Source organism: Dama dama, chromosome 25 (genome assembly GCF_033118175.1).
Source record: "Dama dama isolate Ldn47 chromosome 25, ASM3311817v1, whole genome shotgun sequence".
Lineage (NCBI taxonomy): Eukaryota > Metazoa > Chordata > Mammalia > Artiodactyla > Cervidae > Dama > Dama dama.
The window spans coordinates 23188830-23209514 of record NC_083705.1 but is presented as its reverse complement, the minus strand read 5'-3'; the positions used below and the strand labels follow the sequence as shown (position 1 = coordinate 23209514).

The following is a 20685-nucleotide window of genomic DNA, read 5'->3' as shown; positions in this document are numbered from 1 at the left end:
ATTAAATTGACACCTTAAATTTACAGAATGTTATATGTCAAATATGAAGACATATGAAGAAAGAGTTATTGCTCAGTCATATCCAACTCTTTGCAACCCCATGAACTGAGCCCACCAAGCTCTTCTGTCCATGGAATTCTCCGGGTAAGAGTACTGGAGTGGGATCTTCCTGACCCAGGGATCAAACCCTGGTCTCCTGCATTGCAGGGGAATTCTTTACTATATAAGCCACGGAAAGCCCATATGTCAAATATATTCAATATTAAAAAACTGAAGGAAAAAATATGTCAAGATGAATGAAAATATAAAACATACCAAAACTTATGAGATGCAGCAAAACAGTGCTCAGAGGAAAATTTATAGCTATAAAACACTTACATTAAAAGACAAAAATCCCATACCAATAACATAATTTCATAGTTTGTGGAATTAGTAAAAGAAGAGCAATCCAAACCCAAAACTAGCAGAAGTAAGGAACTAAAAAAGATTAGAATGGAGGTAAATGAAATATAGAATAGAAAAACAATGGAGAAAATCAACAAAACCAAAAATTAGTTCTTTTAGAAGATCAAGATTTGGCAACCCTTTAGCTAGATTCAAACGAAAAAAGACGACACAAATAACTAGAATCAGAAGTAAATTAGAGGCATCACTACCAACCTTACAGAAAAGAAAAATAGTGTAAGAGAATACTATGAGCAGTTATAGGACAACAAATTAGATAATCTAGATGAAATGAACAAATTTCTAGAAACACAAAGCAGCTAAACTTCTTAAGAATACATAGAAAACCTCAACAAGTAAAGAACTTGAATTAATAATCAAAAATCCCCCCCCCAAAAAAATGAGGGACTAAGTGACATCACTGGTGAATTTTACCAAAATTTAAAGAAGTAACACCATTCTTTCTTAAGCTCTTACACAAAATTGAAGAGAAGAGAATAGTTCCTATCTCATTCTAGGAGATCAGTATTGTCCCAATTTGAAAGCTGTATAAAACATCACAAAAAAAGATTACAGACCAATATCCCTTATAAATATAGATGCAAAATCCTCCAAAAATTACTGGCGAACTGATTGTGCAATATGACCAAATAGTATTTATCCCAGGTATGCTAGGGTGGTCTAACATAAGAAAACCAATGTAATATGCCATAAAATGCATAAGGGCATTTGACAAAAATCACTTTTTTTTTTTTTTTTTACAAAAAATTCAGAATACTAGGAATAAAAAGGAACTTCCTCAACATGACAAAGGGCATTTATTTAGAAAAAAAATACAGCCAACATCAAACTCAGTGTGAAAGACTACAAGATTTCCCCCTGAGATTAAAAACAAGACAAGGATGCCTGCTTTCACCACTGCCATTCAATACTGCGTTAAGGATTCTAACCAGAACGGATAGACAAGAACAAGAATTTAAAGGAATTCAAACTGGAAAGGTAGAAATAACCTTATATAGAAAAAATCCCAGAGAATCTAAAAGAAAACTACTAGAGCTAATAAAATATTCAGCAAAGTGTCAGGTTACAGCATCAACACACAGAAATTAGTTGTGCTCAGCAACAGAGAACAACCTGAAAAGGTTATTAAGAAAGCAGTTTTACTTCTACTAGCATCTAAAATAAATAACTAGGAAAAAATTTAACCAGGGATGTGAAAGACATATAATGAGAACTATAAAACATAGCTAAAAGAAATTAAAGAAGGCTTAAATAAAAGGAAAGATATCCTGTATTCATGGATTAGAAGACAATATTTTTAAGATATCAGTACTAGCTATAGCTATCTGTAGATTCAATGCAATGTCTATCAAAATTACAAGAGCCCTTTTTGTAGAAATGGAAAACTTGGTCCTTAATATCAAAGGGCCCTGAGTAAACAAACAAAACAAAAAAACCTTGAAAACAAACCACACTGTTGGAGACTCACACATTCATTTTCAAAACTTACTATAGGAATCAAAACAGAACAATACTAACAAAAGAGTGTGGAATAGAATGGAATAATAATTCTAGAAATAAACCCGTATGTCTATGGCCACTTGGTTTTTGGAAAGGGTGCTAAGGCCATTCATTGGGGAGAGTCTCTTCAACAAATAATTCTAGGACAAATTGGACCATTTAACCTCATACTATGTACAAAAACTAACTCAAAATCGATCAGTGGCCTAAATGTAAAACATAAAACTGTTAAAAGAAAATATAAAGGTAAATATTCATGGCAAGTAGATTCTTAGATAAGACACCAAAACATAAGCAAATAAATTGAACTTCATCAAAGTTAAAATTTTGTGCATCAGAAGAACATTTTCAAGAAGGTGAAACGATAGCCCATACAATGGGAGAAAATGTTTGCAAATCATATCTGATAATGGTTTAAGACCTGAAATATATAAAGAACTCAAGAAGACAAATAACTCAATTAAAAAATGGGCAATAGACTTCAATAGACATACCGCTAAAGAATATATACAAATAGCTAATAAGCACATGAAAAATTATACAACATCATTAGTCACTAGGGGGATTAATATAAATCAAAATGACAGTGAAAATCACACCTATTACTATGATTATAATTTTTAAAATAAAAAACAGAAAATAACAAGTGTTGACAAGGATGTGCAGAAATTGGAACCCTTGGGTATTGCTAATAGGGATGCAAAATGATATATTTTGCTGAAAAAAAAAGTTTGGAGTTTCCTCAAAACGCCAAACATAGAATTACCATGTGACATAGCAATTCTACTCTTGGGTATATACCCATAGGAATTAAAAAGAGGGACTCAAAACACATACTTGTTTGCCAGTGTTCACTGCAGCATTATTCACTATAGCCAACAGATGGAAACAACCCAAGTACATAAGAACAAATTAATGGATAAACAATATGTGGTATATACATAGAATGAAATATTATTCAGCCATAAAAAAAGAATGAGGCTTTGATATATTATGTACTATCAGTGAGCCTTTAAAATGTTAAGTGAAATAAGCCAGCATAAAGGATAAATATTGTATGATCGCACTTCTATGAAATATCTTATTGTTGTTTAGTCACTCAGTCATGTCTGACTCTTTGCAACCCCACAGACTGTAGCCCACCAGGCTCCACTGTCCATGGGATTTTCTGGGCAAGAATACTGGAGTGGGTAGCCATTTCCTTCTCCAGGGGATTTTCCTGACTCAGGGATCAAACCCATGTCCCCTATATTGGCAGACATATTCTTTATCATGACAGCCCATGAAATATCTTAGAATAGGCAAATTCATAGAGACAGAAAAGTAGATTAGAGATGCCAGGAGCAAAGGAGAGTAAGGCAATTGGGGAATTATTGTTTAATGGCTACAGAGTTTCTCTTTGTGGTAATGGAAAATTTTTTTAGAAATAAATAGTGGCAATAATTGTATAACTTTGTGAATGTAATTAATGCCACTGAATTGTATACTAGAAAAGTCAAATTTCATGTTACTTGTGTTTTATCACAGTTAAAAATTCTCTCTTTTAAAAAAGACATGATTCTCACTTCATACCTGGTTACAGACACAAAACAGTTAAGAGTTATATAATCTAGCCTGATAACTTTATAAACCATATTCCAAGTAAATCATGTGTTATAGAATATATTGCAGTCTGCAATATATATTAATCTATTCTATATAAAAAGCTAATTTGGCAGGATTAATAAATGTCTGATTCTGGGATCCTAAAGATATAGAAAATAAAATGAAATTTAAAATCCACTTTGCATTAACTTTTCATGTCTATTAACAGAGTAACTGTATACCTGCTTGTGACTAAAAATATCCACCATTGCTAAGGCTTCCTTATGTCAATCAAATTTTAACACATCAAAGTTACTATATAATATGCAAAACAATAAAACACCAAGCTTTAATATTTCATCTGTCCCATCACAGATAAAGGATAGGATATACCTCCTTTTTTTCAGCAGTACATGAACCAAGAACTTCCAGATGTACAAGCTGGTTTCAAAGAGGCAGGGGAAACAGAGATCACATTGCTAACATTCTTTGGATCATGGACAAAGCAAAGGAGTTCCAGAAAAACATCGGCTTCATTGACTATGCTAAAGCCTCTGACTGTGTGGATCACAACAAACAGTGGGAAATTCTTGTAAGAGATGGAAATACAAAACCATCTTACCTGTCTCCTGAGAAACCTGTATGCAGGCCAAGAAACAACAGTTAGAAGCAAAAATGGAACAATAAACTTGTTCAAAATTTGGAAAGGAGTAAGACAAGACTGTATATTATCATCTTGCATTATTTAACTTATATTCAGAGTACAGCATGAGAAATGCTGGGCTGGATGAATCACAAGCTGGAATCAAAATTGCAAGGAGAGATGTCAACAACTTCAGACATGCAAATGATACCACTCCAATAGCAGAAAATGAAAAGGAACTAAAGAGTCTCTTGATGAGGGTAAAAGAAAAGAGTGAAAAAGCTAGCTTAAAACTCAACATTCAGAAAACTAAGATCATGGCATCTGGTCCCATCACTTCATGGCAAATAGATGGGGAAAAAGTGGAAACAGTGACAGATTTTATTTTCTTGGGCTCCAAAATTACTGTAGATGTTGACTGCAGCCATGATACTAAAAGATGCTTGCTCCTTGAAAGGAAAGCTATGACATAACTAGCCAGCATATTAAAGAGCAGAGACATCACTTTGCCAGCAAAAATCTGTATAGTCAAAGCTATGTTTTTTCCCATAGTCATGTACAGATGTGAGAGTTGGACTATAAAGAAAGCTGAGTGCCGAAGAATTGATGCTTTTGAACTGCGGTGTTGGCGAAGACTCTTGAGAGTCCCTTGGACTGCAAGGAGATCCAACCAGTCCAACCTAAAGGAGATCAGTCCTGAATATTTGTTGGAAGGACTGATGCTGAAGCTAAAACTCCAATACTTTGGCCACCTGATCCGAAGAGCTGACTCACTGGAAAAGACCCTGATGATGGGAAAGATTGAAGGCAGGAGTAGAAGGGGATGACAGAGGATGAGATGGTTGGATGGCATCACCAACTCAATGGACATGAGTTTGAGTGAACTCTGGGAGTTGGTAATGGATAGGGAGGCCTAGCGTGCTGCAGTCCATGGGGTCACAAAGAGTCAGGCACGACTGAGAGACTGAACTGAACTGAATTGACCTCTCAAGAATTTTTTTCATAAGAACTACAAAATGTATTTCAAATATATTTATAATAATATTCAGTACATGCTGAAAATATAGTTGAGAAGCTTGATTTGGGACATTCTCAAAATATGCTAATGATTCATCCTGTTCTCTGAAGTCTATCCTTATATACAGGCATTCACCCATCCACTCAACGAACATTCTGCAAACAAACATTCCATCCTCAAAGCACTGTGCAGGTTACTAAAATTATAAAAATGAAATAGATAATTGTTGACAGTCTTTCTGCCTCTGAATCTTCAAAATATAATACTTTATGGTCTTTGATGGCAAATATAAATTTGAACCATATTTTGCAGAGAAAAAGTCATGCTTTGCTTTCTAGAACACAAGAGAAATCCTTCTGAGATAAAACGGTTTTGACAAAATAGAATTTATGAAGAGGCAGAAGTACCTGTGTGAGATTCTGGAATGCTGGTTCTTCGTCATATTCTTTCTAAATCTGATAGTGACTTGGAGATTTTCTTCACAGTTCTTTCTTACTCTTTGATTTCATGCAATGAATTTGTCCAAAATTCATTTTTTTTTTCCCCCAGTGAGAAAACAAATCAGTTTCAACTTTGTGATTATCATCCTTTTCTTTAATAATTCTAAAAGTCACTTCATTATTTCCAGTCAAAATTAGTTTCTCTCTTAACCCCTGTGTGCTCTGCTCCACACCATCCTAAGCTTTAGGACCCAGGATGACAGAGCAGCCTCTGCCTGATACATTACAGATTGTTCTGGAGGAGGGAGAGAGACTGCTGCATCATCTCAAACTGATGAATGTGCTACCCAGAAACAACACACACAATATCTTCCTTGGACATTCATTTTTGTTTGTCAAGTCTCATGCCATGCCTAAATCATAAGGACAGAGAAGTGCAAATAAGCCAGGCATTTAGGAGACCAGGATACTTGTGAAAAGCTCTAAATGTACCACAGCCAGGGAAATTTTAGTCTAATTCACTTAAAAACTTGAATAGAATGGATACTGCTATATAAAAATTACCAAAACATACTCAAGAATAACTAGAAAACATTAGTATACCAACAACTATTAAAGAAATTGATATTTAAAATTCTATACCACACCTGAAAAGATAATAGGCTTTATAGGTTAGATTTATCAAACCACCAAGAATTCTAATTTTATGCAGGCCATTTTTGAGAGTAAAAAGAGAACACAAGATTGCCAGTGTCAGAGACAGTCGGTGCCTCTTGCTTACAAGATATGCAGACACACAGAGATCCACAGAGAATTGTCACCTAACTGCCAGCAAGTTTTATGAAGACAATAAAATCATGAGATACAATCCAAGCAAATATTGCATAAAGCAGAAAATTATAGACCAATCTTCCTTACAAACATAGGCATAAAAATGCCACATAAAATAAATGAAGTTGAATTCATCAATGTGTAAAAACCAGTACCATGAACACATGGAATTTATCCTGGATTTAAGGGAATGATGAAACATTGAAAATCTATCACCTTAATTCATCACTGTAACAGATCTTTTTAAAATTGTTCAACATTTTAAAAAATCTACTTTTGAATTCATCACATTAAGAGATTAAAGGATAAAATCATATGAATATATGTATCTCAATACAGAGGAACTGTTTTGACTTAATCAAATAATGAGTATGTTCAGTATTGGCACAAAACTCCAAATTTTCTGGTTCCTTGAAGAGTATGATTTCCACTGTAGTGGAAAAGTGTCCTTTACCTTGACATACCATAGTTAAAATGTGCTAATAACACTGGCTATTCTTTAAACCAAATTCACTTTATCAAGTTATCACTAAATAGTAAGGTGTGCTTAAGTCTGTGAGGATTTCCTGGTGCAGAAACTTCTCACTCCATTAATTCCAATTCAAATCCAATTTTGGAATGAACTGATTATATATAATATATACATTGACTGTTACATGTTTTTAAGTGTGCTGTCTCCTAGGCCATGCACTTCTAATGGGGGCAAAAACTGGTTCTTGGAGTACTAAAAAAATCTTAGATATCACAGTAGTTTTTGGCCCTCACGAGCTCAACCCTACCTGAAAAAAATTTTATTCCTTATTTAAAATTTCTCTCAGTAGAGAGAAATTGGGTTTAAGTTAATTTGATTTACTGATTAGAATACTTCAGATAAATTTTAATTTAACTATTTTTGTCCTCCTTACAGGGGTGATAATGAAACAAACAAAAAAAAAAGATTGATAAACTGTTCTAGAGTATGAGTTTCTTTAGACAGGAACCATGTCTAAAAATATCTTTAAATCCTCAGCCTCTAAGTGATAGTACATAGAATCAGATTATAAATTTTAATCTTCCATAGTTTCACTATCTGATATTCTGACAGTATATTTAAAGTTAATGACTGCCTTAGAGAAATCAACTCATACTTGAAGGAAAGTTTCTTACCATTTGTCTGAACAAACAATGCTAAATATATTGATTTATTCACAAAAGACACACATAATATGAAGAACAAGAACTGAGAAAATCAGCTGCTTTTCATATTGAAAGGAACAGTTACAATATTAATTAAAAATAAGAATAATTTATTGAAACTTTAGTATTGGTCAGGAATGTGCCTAGCATGTATTAATTTATATGTATTAATTTATCTAATCCTCATATTAGCCCAATGAACTAGGTACTTTTATTATCATCATTTTACAGTGGAATCTGCAGTTAATCTCCATGATGAATGTTCTAGCAGTTTTTTAGTGTCATAATCTAATATTTACTAAGTAATAGCATCAATGAGGTCATTTTCTTTTAGTCTGGTTTTGATTTAGAAATTATAATCATTTCATTCAGTTTACAGTTGTGAAAATTCCAAAATTATTACAAATACCTACTCACTCCTTCCCCACTTAAAAAAAAGCCATGAAGAAATTAACATTAATCAAGTACTGATCATTAACCACCTTTCCTGTAAAACCATATTGCATAAGCCACTTGGGTCAGTATCGCCTCCTGGTGTTCAGATGTTGTAGTTCAGAGTCTTCCTGCACTGCCTTTTCTCTCTCTTTCCATCAGTAAAGGAAATTACTACTCTTAAGGACACTTCTAGAGTAAAAGAGGCACTATGAGTAATTATACCAAGATATCAAGAGTAACTGAGACTGCAGTGTGGAACCAGCATGATTCTGTAACCCAACCCACTGAGACTTTTGCATCTGAAGAATCTAAGGTCTCTCTATACTCCTTTTAGACAGAAAAATCACATATTTTAAAGTATAGTAGTAATGGTGATAATTTCCAGTAACAGTGTTACCTGTTCTCCAGTCTATATTTGTGAAAAGATTTTAGAAAAGGTATATAAACTTCTTTGGAACATTTATGTTTTATGAAGATAATAAAATCATGAGATATAAGCAAGTAAAATGTATTAGAATAATCTGAATAAGAGAAAAACTCTTGCCACTTCCCCTCCCTCCTACACAAACAAAAAGGTGCCTTTCCTCTTAAAGTTTTGACTACAGTTGAGAGAAGAGTGGTTAGATAGTTGTAAAAAGCTGTTAGGATTGAAATCCCCTAGATATGGTCTCCAAAATAGAATGCACAAGGTGCAAGGCAATCCTTTGGATAGTGAGAAAATAACATTAAAATTTCTGTAATGTTTATTCAAACAGACATTAAACTTTACTAATAATTAGTGAGGACTGACACCGGCATTCTTACTTAACATGTTATGATGGTATGTAATATTAGCCAAGGAAAACTCTAAGTCTGAAAATAACGGTCTTCATTAGTTTATTAGTTTTCAAGGTGTTGCAATATGTTGAAGTTTACATTGACCAGTTTAATGAATTTTGGACTATATTATCTAATTTCAGCTACTCTACCAACACAAAGTAGACAAGAAACTCAAATATAATCCTACAAAGAAATCAGATTGAAGCTAATACTGACAAGGCAAAGAAAAAAATAGAAGAGCTGACACATCATTCTAGTATAAGTTTTTTGTAAGCTATAAAAACAATCAAAAATATGACAGCAAGTCAACCAAAAATATTAGAAATTATTAAAAAGTTCTTTGAGATATGGCTATTAAATTTATTCTAAAATACCACTTAACATTTATCTCCTTTTTAATTTCATGTTTTTAATCTACATAAGTAAACACTGAAAACTATAAAATATCGATGAAAGAAATTGAAGCTGGCACAACTAAATGAAAAGCTATTCCATATTTACTGATTAAAAGAATTAATATAGGGGTAGAGGAGTAAGATATACAAACTACAAGTGAGAGGTATAAAATAAGATATAAGGATACAACATGGAAAAAATATGGCCAATATTTTATAATAACTGTATATGGAATGTAGCCTTAAAAATTGTGAATCACTTTATTGTATGCCTATAACATATTACTATATAACTGGAAACTATACTTCAATAAAAAATAAAATTTAAAAATTATTGTTAAGATGTCTGTACTACTCAAAGAAAAACACAGACTCAATACAATCCCTATCAAAATACCAATGGCATTTTTCAAAGAAACAGAAAACAACAGTTGTAAAATTGGTATAGACTTACATTGTCGTTCAGTTGCCAAGTTGCATTCAACACTTTGGAACCCTATAGGCTGCAGCACACCAGGCTTCCCTGTCCCTCCCATCTCTCGGAGTTTGCCCAGGATCATGTTCATTGGATCAGCGATGCCATCTCATCCTCTGTCGCCCTCTTCTCCTTCTGCCTTCAGTCTTTCCCAGCATCAGGGTCTTTTCAGTGAATCACTTGTTCGCATCAGGTGGCCAAAGTACTGGAGCTTCAACTTCAGCATCAGTCCTTCCAAAGAGTACTCTGGGTTGATTTCCTTTGTGATTGACTGGTTTGATCTCCTTGGTTTCCAAGGGACTCTCAAGAATCTTCGCCAGCATCACAGATCGAAAGCATCAATTTTTTGGCACTCTGCCTTCTTTAATGTCCAGCTCTCACATCCATACACGAAAACTGGAAAGACTATAGCCTTGACTATTCGGACCTTTGTCAACAAAGTAATCTCTTTGCTTTTTAACACGTTGTCTAGGTTTGTCATAGCTTCCTGCCAAGAAGCAATTGCCTTCTAAGTTCATGGCTGCAGTCACCATCCACAGTGATTTTAGAGCCCAAGAAGAGGAAATCTGTCACTGCTTCCACCTTTTTCCCTTCTGTTTGACATGAGGTGATGGGACCAGATGCCAAGATCTTAGTTTTTTAAAATATTGACTTTTAAGCCAGCTTTTTCACTTTCCTCCTTCACCCTCATCAAGAGGCCTCTTCAGTTTCTCTTCACTTTCTGCCATTACGGTGGTATCATCTGCATATCTGAGGTTGTCAATATTTGTCCCTTCAATCTTGAGTCCAGGTTGTACCTCATCCAGACTGGCATTTCACATGATATGCTCTGTGTATAAGTTAAATAAACAGAGTGATAATAAACAGCCTTATCATACTCCTTTCTCAATCCTGAACCAGTCAATTGTTCCATACAGGGTTCTAACTGTTGCTTCTACAGTTTGTTATGATCCACACAGTCAAAGGCTTTAGTGTAGTCACTAAACAGAGTTAGATGTTTTCCTGAAATTCCCTTATTTTCTCTATGATCCAAGAATGTTGGCAATTTGATCTCTAGTTCCTCTGCCTTTTCTAAACCCATCTGCCTGAACATCTTGAGTTTTCAGTTCATGTAAGGCTGAAGCCTAACTGGGAGGATTTTGAGCATAACCTTCCTAGCATGGGAGATGAGTGCAATTGTCTGATGGTTTGAACCTTCTTTAGTACTCCCCTTCTTGGGAACTGGAATGAGGACTGATCATTTCCAGTCCTGTGCCCACTGCTGGGTTTTCCAAATTTGCTGACAAATTGAGTGCAGCACTTTAATAGCATCATCTTTTAGGATTTTAAATAGCTCTGCTGGAATTCCATCACCACCACAAGCTTTATTGGTAGCAGTGCTTATATGGAACCACAAAAGATCCCAAGTAAAAGAACCTTGAGAAAGAACAGAGTAGAAGGTATCACTTGATGACATCAAGTTATATTTCAAAGCTATACTAATCAGAACAGTATGGCACTGGTATAAAAATAGACTCATGGACCAATGGAACACAGTGGGAACCTCAGAAGTAAATCCTGATATGCATAATCAGCTAACGTTTAGTAAGGGGGTCAGGAATATATTCACAATGGGGAAAGGAAGGATACTCTTTCCAATAAATAGCATTGGGAAAACTGGATTGCCACACACAAAAGAGTGAAACTGAATCCACGTGTTACACCATACACAAAAATCTATTCCAAAATAGATTAAAGAGTTAAATGTAAGATCTGCAAACATAAAACTCTATGAGAAACCATGTAGGATAAGCTCCTTAACATGGGCCTTTCCAGTCACTATTTTTGGATAAGACCACAAAAGGTCAGGCAACAACAGCAAAAATAAACAAGTAGAACTATATCAAACTAAAAAGCTTCTTCTGCATGGCAAAGGAAACAAGCAAAATGAACCATAGTCCATGGTTTTAGGAAAAAATATATACGAAGCATGTATCTCAGCAAAGACAGTGGATATATGCTAAGAAAGTAGACAGCAGGTACTCTCAAAACAACAAAAAAGGAGATGGATATGTTATAATAATCATCTCACTATATATTATATATAAAATCATCCTACTTTACACCTTAAAATATATACAATTTCTGGTATAGAATATAAAACACATGTGAACAATAATTTAAGACTGTTCTTAAAAAGAATGAACCAGAATCGACTTCAAGCTTGAGCCTTACAGAAACTTTATCACCAGAGTTACTAGCATATGCCAGAATATATACTTTCTGCTTAGTTTATTGTGTTGTCCCCACCCACTGAAACTAATAAGCACAGATAACATTAGTAGACAGTAGATCTAATATTAATAATCATTAATAATCAGTTCAGTTGCTCAGTCATGTCTGACTCATTGCGACCCCATGGACCACAGCACACCAGGCCTCCATGTCCATCACCAACTCCCGGAGTTTACCTGAACCCATGTCCAGTGAATAGGTGATGTCATCCAACCATCTCATCCTCTGTCGTCCCCTTCTCCTCCTGTCTTCAATCTTTCCCAGCATCAGGGTCTTTTCAGATGAGTCAGTTCTTCGCATCAGGTGGCCAAAGTATTGGAGTTTCAGCCTCAACATCAATCCTTCCAATGAACGCTCAGGACTGATCTCCTTTAGGATGGACTGGTTGGATCTCCTTGCAGTCCAAGGGACTCTCAAGAGTCTTCTCCAACACCACATTTCAAAAGCAATAATTCTTCAGCACTCAGCTTTCTTTATAGTCCAACTCTCACATCCATACATGACTCCTGGAAAAACCATAGGCTTGACGAGGCAGACCTTTGTTGGCAAAGTAATGTCTCTGCTTTTTAATATGCTGTCATAGGTTGGTCATAACTTTCCTTCCAAGGAGTAAGCATCTGTATTTCATGGCTGCAGTCACCATCTGCAGTGATGTTGGAGCCCAAAAAAATAAAGTCAGCCACTGTTTCCACTGTTTCCCCATCTATTTCCCATGAGGTGATGGGACCAGATGCCATGATCTTAGTTTTCTGAATGTTGAGCTTTAAGCCAACTTTTTCACTGTCCTCTTTCACTTTCATCAAGAGGCTCTTTAGTTCTTCACTTTCTGCTATAAGGGTACTGTCATCTGCATACCTAAGGTTATTGATATTTCTGCTGGCAATCTTGATTCCAGCTTGTGCTTCTTCCAGCCCAGCGTTTCTCATGATGTACTCTGAACAGAAGTTAAATAAGCAGGGTGACAATACACAGCCTTGACATACTCCTTTTCCTATTTGGAACCAGTCTGTTGTTCCATGTCCAGTTCTAACTGTTGCTTCCTGACCTGCATACAGATTTCTCAAGAGGCAGGTCAGGTGGTCTGGTATTCCCATCTCTCAGAATTTTCCACAGTTTATTGTGATACACACTGTCAAAGGCTTTGGCATATCATATTATTCATCTTTAAAAAGCCTTTAATGTCTTAAAAAAAAAACTATCTTTTTTATGTCTCTAAAAAATAAAGTTCACTATTTGTCAGCCAAACCCTGGTTGTCATTGGGCAAATAATTAGCATGTAAATAGGAAGCATTAATATAAACATGGCTAGTGGAGGTGATGAAATTCCAGCTGAGCTATTTAAAATCCTAAAAGATGATGCTCTTAAGTGCTGCACTCAACATGTCAGAAAAATTGGAAAACTGAGCAGTAACCAAAGGACTGGAAAAGGTCAGTTTTCATTCCAATCCCAAAGAAGGGCAGTGCCAAAGAATGTACAAGCTACCATACAGTTGCCCTTATTTTGCATGCTAGTAAGGTTATGCTCAAAATCCTTCAAGCTAGACTTCAGCAGTAGGTGAACTGAGATCTTCCAAATATACAAGCTGGGTTTAGAAGAGAGAGGGGCCAGATATCAAATTGCCAACATTCATAGGATCATAGAAAAAGAAAGAGACTTAAAAAAAAAAAAATCTGCTTCATTGACTGCACAAAAGCCTTTGACTCTGTGGATCACAGCAAACTGTGGAAAATTCTGAAAGAGATGGGGGAACCAGACCACCATGGATGGTGACTGCAGCCATAAATTAAAAGAGGCTTGCTCCTTGGAAGAAAAGCTACAAAGAATCTAGATAATGTATTAAAAAGCAGAGACATTACTTTACTGACAAAGATCTGTATAGTCAAAGCTATGGTTTTTCCAGTAGTCATGGATGTGAGAGTTGGACCATAGAGAAATCTGAGCACCGAACAATTGATGCTTTTGAACTGTGGGGATGGAGAAGACTCTTGAGAGTCCCTTGCACTTCAAGGAGATCAAACCAGTCAATCCTGAAGGAAATCAGTCCTGAATATTCATTGGAAGGACTGATGCTGAAGTTGAAGCTCCAATACTTTGGTCACCTGATGTGAATAGCTGACTCATTGGAAAGGACCCTGATGCTGGGAAAGATTGAAAGCAGGAGGAGATGGGGATGACAGAGATTGAGATAGCTGGATGGCATCACCAACTCGATGGACATGAGTTTGAGCAAGCTCCAGGAGTTGGTGATGGACGAGGAAGCCTGGTGTGCTGCAGTCCATGGGGTCACAGAGTCAGACACGACTGAGCAACTGAACTGAACTGATCCATTTTGCTGCATATGGCATTGTTTCATTGTTTTTGATGGCTGAGTAATAGTCTGTTGTGTATATATAACACATCTTCTATAGCTATTCATCTGTAGATGGGCATTTAGGTTGCTTCCATATCTTGGCTATTGTAGACAGCACTGCACTGAACATTGTAGTGCGTGTATCTTTTTGAACCATGTTTTTCTTCAGATACAGGCTCCAGAGTGGGATTGCTGGATCATATGGTAGCTCTGTTTTTAGTTCCTTAAGGAACCTCCATACTGTTCTCCATAGGGGTTGTTCCAATTTACATTCCCACCAACAATGTAGACGTGTGTGTTAGTCACTCAGTTGTAATCAACTCCTTACAACCCCATGGACTGTAGCCTACCAGGCTCCTCTGTCCGTGGAATTCTCCAGGTAAGAATACTGGACTAGGTAGCCATTCTCTTCTCCAGGGGATCTTCCCAATCCAGGGATTGATCCCAGGTCTCTTGCATTGCAGGCAGATTCTTTACTTTCTGAGCCACTAAGGAAGCCCCAACAATGTAAAAAAGGATCCTTTTTCTCCACACCTCCCGCATTTGTTATCTGTAGGCTTTTTGATGATGGCCATTCTAACTGGTGTAAGGTGATATCTCACTTTGGTTTGTATTTGAATTTATCTAATAATTACTGATGTTGAGCATCTTTTCATATGCCTCTTGGTCAACTATAAGTCTTCTTTGGAGAAACATCTATTTAAGTCTTTTGCTCATTTTTTTCATGGGTTGTTCTTAAAATGTGTATGGAGACACAAGACCCCAAAGAGCCAAAACAATCTTGAGAATGAAAGACAGAGTTGGAGTAGTAGGTTCCTTGACTTTAAATTACACTGCAAAGCTACAGTCATTAAAGCAGTATGGTGCTGACACAAAACCAGACATTAAGATCAATGCAACAGGCTAGAGAGCCCATGTAGCCCTATGGTCAATTAATCTATGACAAAGACAGCAAGACTATACAATGGAGAAAAGACAGTCTCTTTAATAAATGATGCTGAGAAAACCAGACAGCTACATATGAAAAATGAAATTAGAACATTCTTTAGCACCATACACAAAAATAAACTCAAAATGAATTAACAGCCTAAATGTAAAACCAGATACTATAAATTCTTAGAGGAAAATATAGGCAGAACACTCTTTAACATAAATCACCACAATATCTTTTTCAATCTTCTCCTAGAATAATGAAAATGAAAACAAAAGTAAACAAATGGGACCTAACTGAAAAGCTTTTCATAGCAAAAGAAACCATAAACAAAATGAAAAGACAACCCACAGAATGGGAAGAAATGTTGCAAACAATACAGCTGATAAGGAATTAATCTCTAAATCTTATAAACAGTTCATGCAGCTCAATATCAAAAAAATGAACCTCACAAGTTTTTAATTAAATCATCAGATAATATAGATGAGAAATCTGAAATCAAAGAGATCAATTAACTTGCCCCAAGTAAATGACAGAACAAAATTAGTCTCTTAAAATTTCTGCCAGTTACATAACCAATAAGGAGTTCATATCCAAAATATATAAAGAGCTCATACAACTCAATATAAAAAAAAATCGATTAAAAAATACACAAGACCTGAACAGACATTTCTCCAAAGAAGACATACAGATGACCAATAGGAAAAGATGCTCAACATCACTAATCATCAAAGAAATGCAAATGAGGTATCATCTCACACCTACAGAATGGCTACCATCATAAAGACCACAAATAACATTGATGAGAATTTGGAGAAAAGGATACTGTAGTACATTGTTAGTAGGAATGTAAATTGGTACAGCCACAATGTAAATTAGTATGAAGTTTCCTCAATAAACGGAAAATAGAACTACCAATTGGTCCTCCAGTTCCATTCTTGGATATATTCCTGAAGTAAACAAAAACAGTAATTTGAAAAGATATATTCAGAAGACAGGGATCAAGACCATCCCCAAGAAAAAGAAATGCAAAAAAGCAAAATGGCTATCTGAGGAGGCCTTGCAAATAGCTGTGAAAAGAAGAGAAGCGAAAAGCAAAGGAGAAAAGGAAAGATATACCCATTTGAATGCAAAGTTCCAAAGAATAGCAAGGAGAGATAAGAAAGCCTTCCACAGTGATCAGTGCAAAGAAATAGAGGAAAACAACAGAATGGGAAAGACTCTAGAGATCTCTTCAAGAAAATCAGAGATACCAAGGGAATATTTCATGCAAAGATGGGCTCAATAAAGGACAGAAATGGGATGGACATAACAGAAGCAGAAGATATTAAGAAGAGGTGGCAAGAATACATAGAAGAACTGTACAAAAAAGATCTTCATGACCCAGATAATCACAATGGTGTGATCACTCACCTGGAGCCAGACATCCTGGAATGCGAAGTCAAATGGACCTTAGGAAGCATCACTAGAAACAAAGCTAGTGGAGGTGATGGGAACTCCAGCTGAGCTATTTCAAATCCTGAAAGATGATGCTGTGAAAGTGCTGCACTCAATATGCTAGCAAATTTGGAAAACTCAGCAGTGGCCACAGGACTGGAAAAGGTCAGTTTTCATTCCAATCCCTAAGAAAGGCAATGCCAAAGAATGCTCAGACTACCACACAATTGCACTCATCTCACATGCTAGTGAAGTAATGCTCAAAATTCTCCAAGCCAGGCTTCAACAATACATTAACCGTGAACTTCCAGCTGGTTTTAGAAAAGGCAGAGGAACCAGAGATCAAATTGCCAACATCCGCTGGATCATCTAAAAAGTAAGAGTTCCAGAAAAACATCTACTTCTGCTTTATTGACTATGCCAAAGCCTTTGACTGTGTGGATCAAAACAAACTGTGGAAAATTCTGAAAGAGATGGAAATACCAGAACACCTGACCTGCCTCTTGAGAAACCTGTATGCAAGTCAGGAAGCAACAGTTAGAACTGGACATGAAACAACAGACTGGTTCCAAATAGAAAAAGGAGTATGTCACGGCTGTATATTGTCACTGTGCTGATTTAACTTCTATGCAGAGTACATCATGAAAAATGCTGGGCTGGAAGAATCACAAGCTGGAATCAAGATTGCCAGGAGAAATATCAATAACCTCAGATATGCAGATGACAGCACCCTTATGGCAGAAAGCGAAGAACTAAAGAACCTCTTGATGAAAGTGAAAGAGGAGAGTGAAAAAGTTGGCTTGCAGCTCAACATTCAGAAAACTAAGATCAAAAAAAAAAAAAAAAAAAAATTAAGATCATGGCATCCGGTCCCATCACTTAATGGCAAATAGATGGGAAAACAGTAGCAGACTTTATTTTGGGGGGCTCTAGAATCACTGCAGCCATGATATTAAAAGATGCTTGCTCCTTGGAAGAAAAGTTATGACCAACCTAGACAGCATATTAAAAAGCAGAGACATTACTTTGCCAACAGAGGTCTGTCCAGGCAAAGCTATGTATGGTTTTTCCAGGAGTCATGTATGGATGTGACAGTTGGGACTATAAATAAAGCTGAGCACTGAAGAATTGATGCTTTTGAACTTTAGTGTTGGAGAAGACTCTTGAGAGTCCCTTGGACTGCGAGGAGATCAGTCCTGAGTGTTCATTGGAAGGATTGATGTTGAGGCTTAAACTCCAATACTTTGGCCACCTGATGCAAAGAGCTGACTCATTGGAAAAGACCCTGATGCTGGGAAAGATTGAAGGTTGGAGGAGAAGAGGATGACAGAGGATGAGATGGCTAGATGACATTACCAACTCGATGGAGATGAGTTTGGGTAAACTCCGGGAGTTGGTGATGGACAGGGAGGCCTGGCCTGCTGCAGTCCATGGGGTCGCAAAGAGTTGGACACAATTGGACAACTGAACTGAACTAATGTACCCCAGTGTTCATAGTAGCATTATTTACAATAGCCTATGTTAGTGTCCATCAACAGATGAATGGATAAAGATGGGATATACATACACACACAATGCAATATTCCTCAGCCATTGAAAAAAGAATGAAATTTTGACACTTGCAACAATATGGACAGACCTGGAGGATACTATGCTTAGTGAAATAAGTCAGAAAAATACAAATACTGTATGTTATCACTTATATGTGGAATCTAAACACTAAAATGAATAAATATGACACAACAGAAACAGACTCATAAAGAGAACAGACTAGTTGTTATCAGTGAGGATAGGCAAGGAAGGAAGACAGGAGGAGGCAGGAGATTAAGAAGTATAAACTACCATGTATTAAAATAAGCTACAGGATATATTGTATAGTACAGGAAATATAGCCAATATTTTATTATAACTTTAAATGGAGTATAATATATAAAAACATTAAATTGTATGCTATATACTTGAAACTAGTATTGTAGAACAACTATACTTCTGTTTTTAAAAAAGAAGTCTCTTGACTCCGTATTCCATGCTTTTTGCTAATTTTACTGTCCCCCTTAGAAGCTTTAATTGAAAAAGACTTCTGATAGTTGCTTATCATTAAAAAGAAAAACTGTATGGAATACAATATATGCCTTGAGAAATCAAGATAAAGCTCTGGTCATGATACTCATGTTCATAATGCAGCTTCCTTTCTGAGCACTCATCTGAATTTAATGGGCTTTAAATTGCATGTTCATATATCTTCTAGGTTTCCACAGACGTGCAGCTCCAGTTACTAGAAGGCAGTTTCCACATGGTGCACATAGGATGGATTATCTGCACTTTGAGGATGATAGCCGTGGATGGTGGTTTGACATGGATATGGTGATCATCTATATTTATTCAGTGAACTGGGTGATTGGGTTCATTGTTTTCTGCTTTCTTTGCTATTTTTTCTTTCCATTTTAGGAATTTTCATACCTTAATACTGTTGCACAATTACAAATGATGTAGATAACAATACTTAAACATTTTTAAAATGTGCTTTGAAGTTTTTATAATGTATTATATAAAATGTTGGTGTTTATAGAAAATATGAGAATGGATTTATTTATGAATGTTTCATGTAACAAACTAAACTTGATTTAAGATCTAATCTATTAGCACTTAGCAACAATGCACTATTAATTTTACAGTTCTCCTTGATTTGGGATTTGTGGTTCTAATTTTACAATGTCACATTTACACATATTGTAAAGACTGAGGTTTTCCCTCCACTTAAAAATACTAAAAACACAAAATGAAATGATAATGTGAGTAGATATTATCTTTAATTATAAACTATTTAGTAATCATCACCTATTCTCAGGCAAGTTATATACATTAAAGATAAACCATCTTCTCTGGGAACTAATCTAGCAGGGTATATTCAGTTTTCCTTTCCGGTGATCTCCATGTCCTTCGTTCCCTTTCTATTACCGACACAGCTGACTATACTTTTTTTTTTTAACAGACCTAATAATATCATTAGTGCAACATTTTAATCTATTACAAGAATAGAATAGTAAACACAAACAGAAGAAAAAAGGGAAAAATAAAAAAATAAAACTGAGACTAAGTCACAGACTTAGAAAACTATATTAACACTTTTCCAATTGCAGGATTACTCACCAGAAGAAATTAAAAGTTACTGACTTTCAGAGCAATGCATGTCTAAACTGTAATTAATTTAGTGATTCTTTTAACTTGGAGGTTGTCAAATATATTGTAAATGTACAATAAAGAGTGGCTTTTAAATTTTTTCATTGTTATTACCTAATTTTATATCTGGAATAAGTATTTTTGGAAATAGGCTTAAGGGTTTATAGAACGAAAACTTGGCTTATTTTTATTATTACAGTATTCCTTGGAATTAGTTTTCCCATATTAATATTTTTTAAAAAGGAGATCTGAATTATCCCAGTACAAAAGAGAATCTGGGTAGGTAGTCCAGTGAAAAAGGGAAAAACTAAAGCACAGAGAAGTAAGCTTGTTTATTTCTATCATTTAGGTGGTCTTTGTGTAACCTAGAACCAAAGTTTTTATTTTGAACTACTAATTCAACATTTCTACACTATGATGCCATATACTTGGTAAGGCAGTGGGCATATTTTAACATAAGGTAAGTGACCCCCTCATGGCACTAAAAATACTACCTCCATTCAAACAAACTGAGATTGCAGTCTACAGAAAGTCCAATTTTGTCCCAATTGCTGACTATATTTGAATAAAAGCATTTAACTGACAGTATGTGATGTTCTAAGAAAAATATGGAAGAGTGATACAAAAGTTTATTCTAACATTGTTTATTGTGTTTTAAATTATATCTGTGAAAGAAAATAGTGTAAATTAGATACCATCAAATCCAGAAATCAGAAGACTAAATGCATTTT

At 35.5% G+C, this 20685-nt stretch overlaps 1 protein-coding gene across 1 annotated transcript in view; it reads left to right on the top strand.

The window, feature by feature from the left end:
* The window catches only part of RNF180 (ring finger protein 180), a 258595-nt gene extending 238558 nt beyond the window's left edge, over window positions 1-20037 (top strand). Inside the window, exon 7 of the mRNA XM_061129450.1 lies at window positions 19023-20037. Coding sequence (XP_060985433.1) covers window positions 19023-19222 — 200 coding nt within the window. The 3' untranslated portion in view covers window positions 19223-20037. The remainder of the gene's footprint in view (window positions 1-19022) is intronic.
* The last annotated feature ends 648 nt before the right edge of the window (window positions 20038-20685 follow it).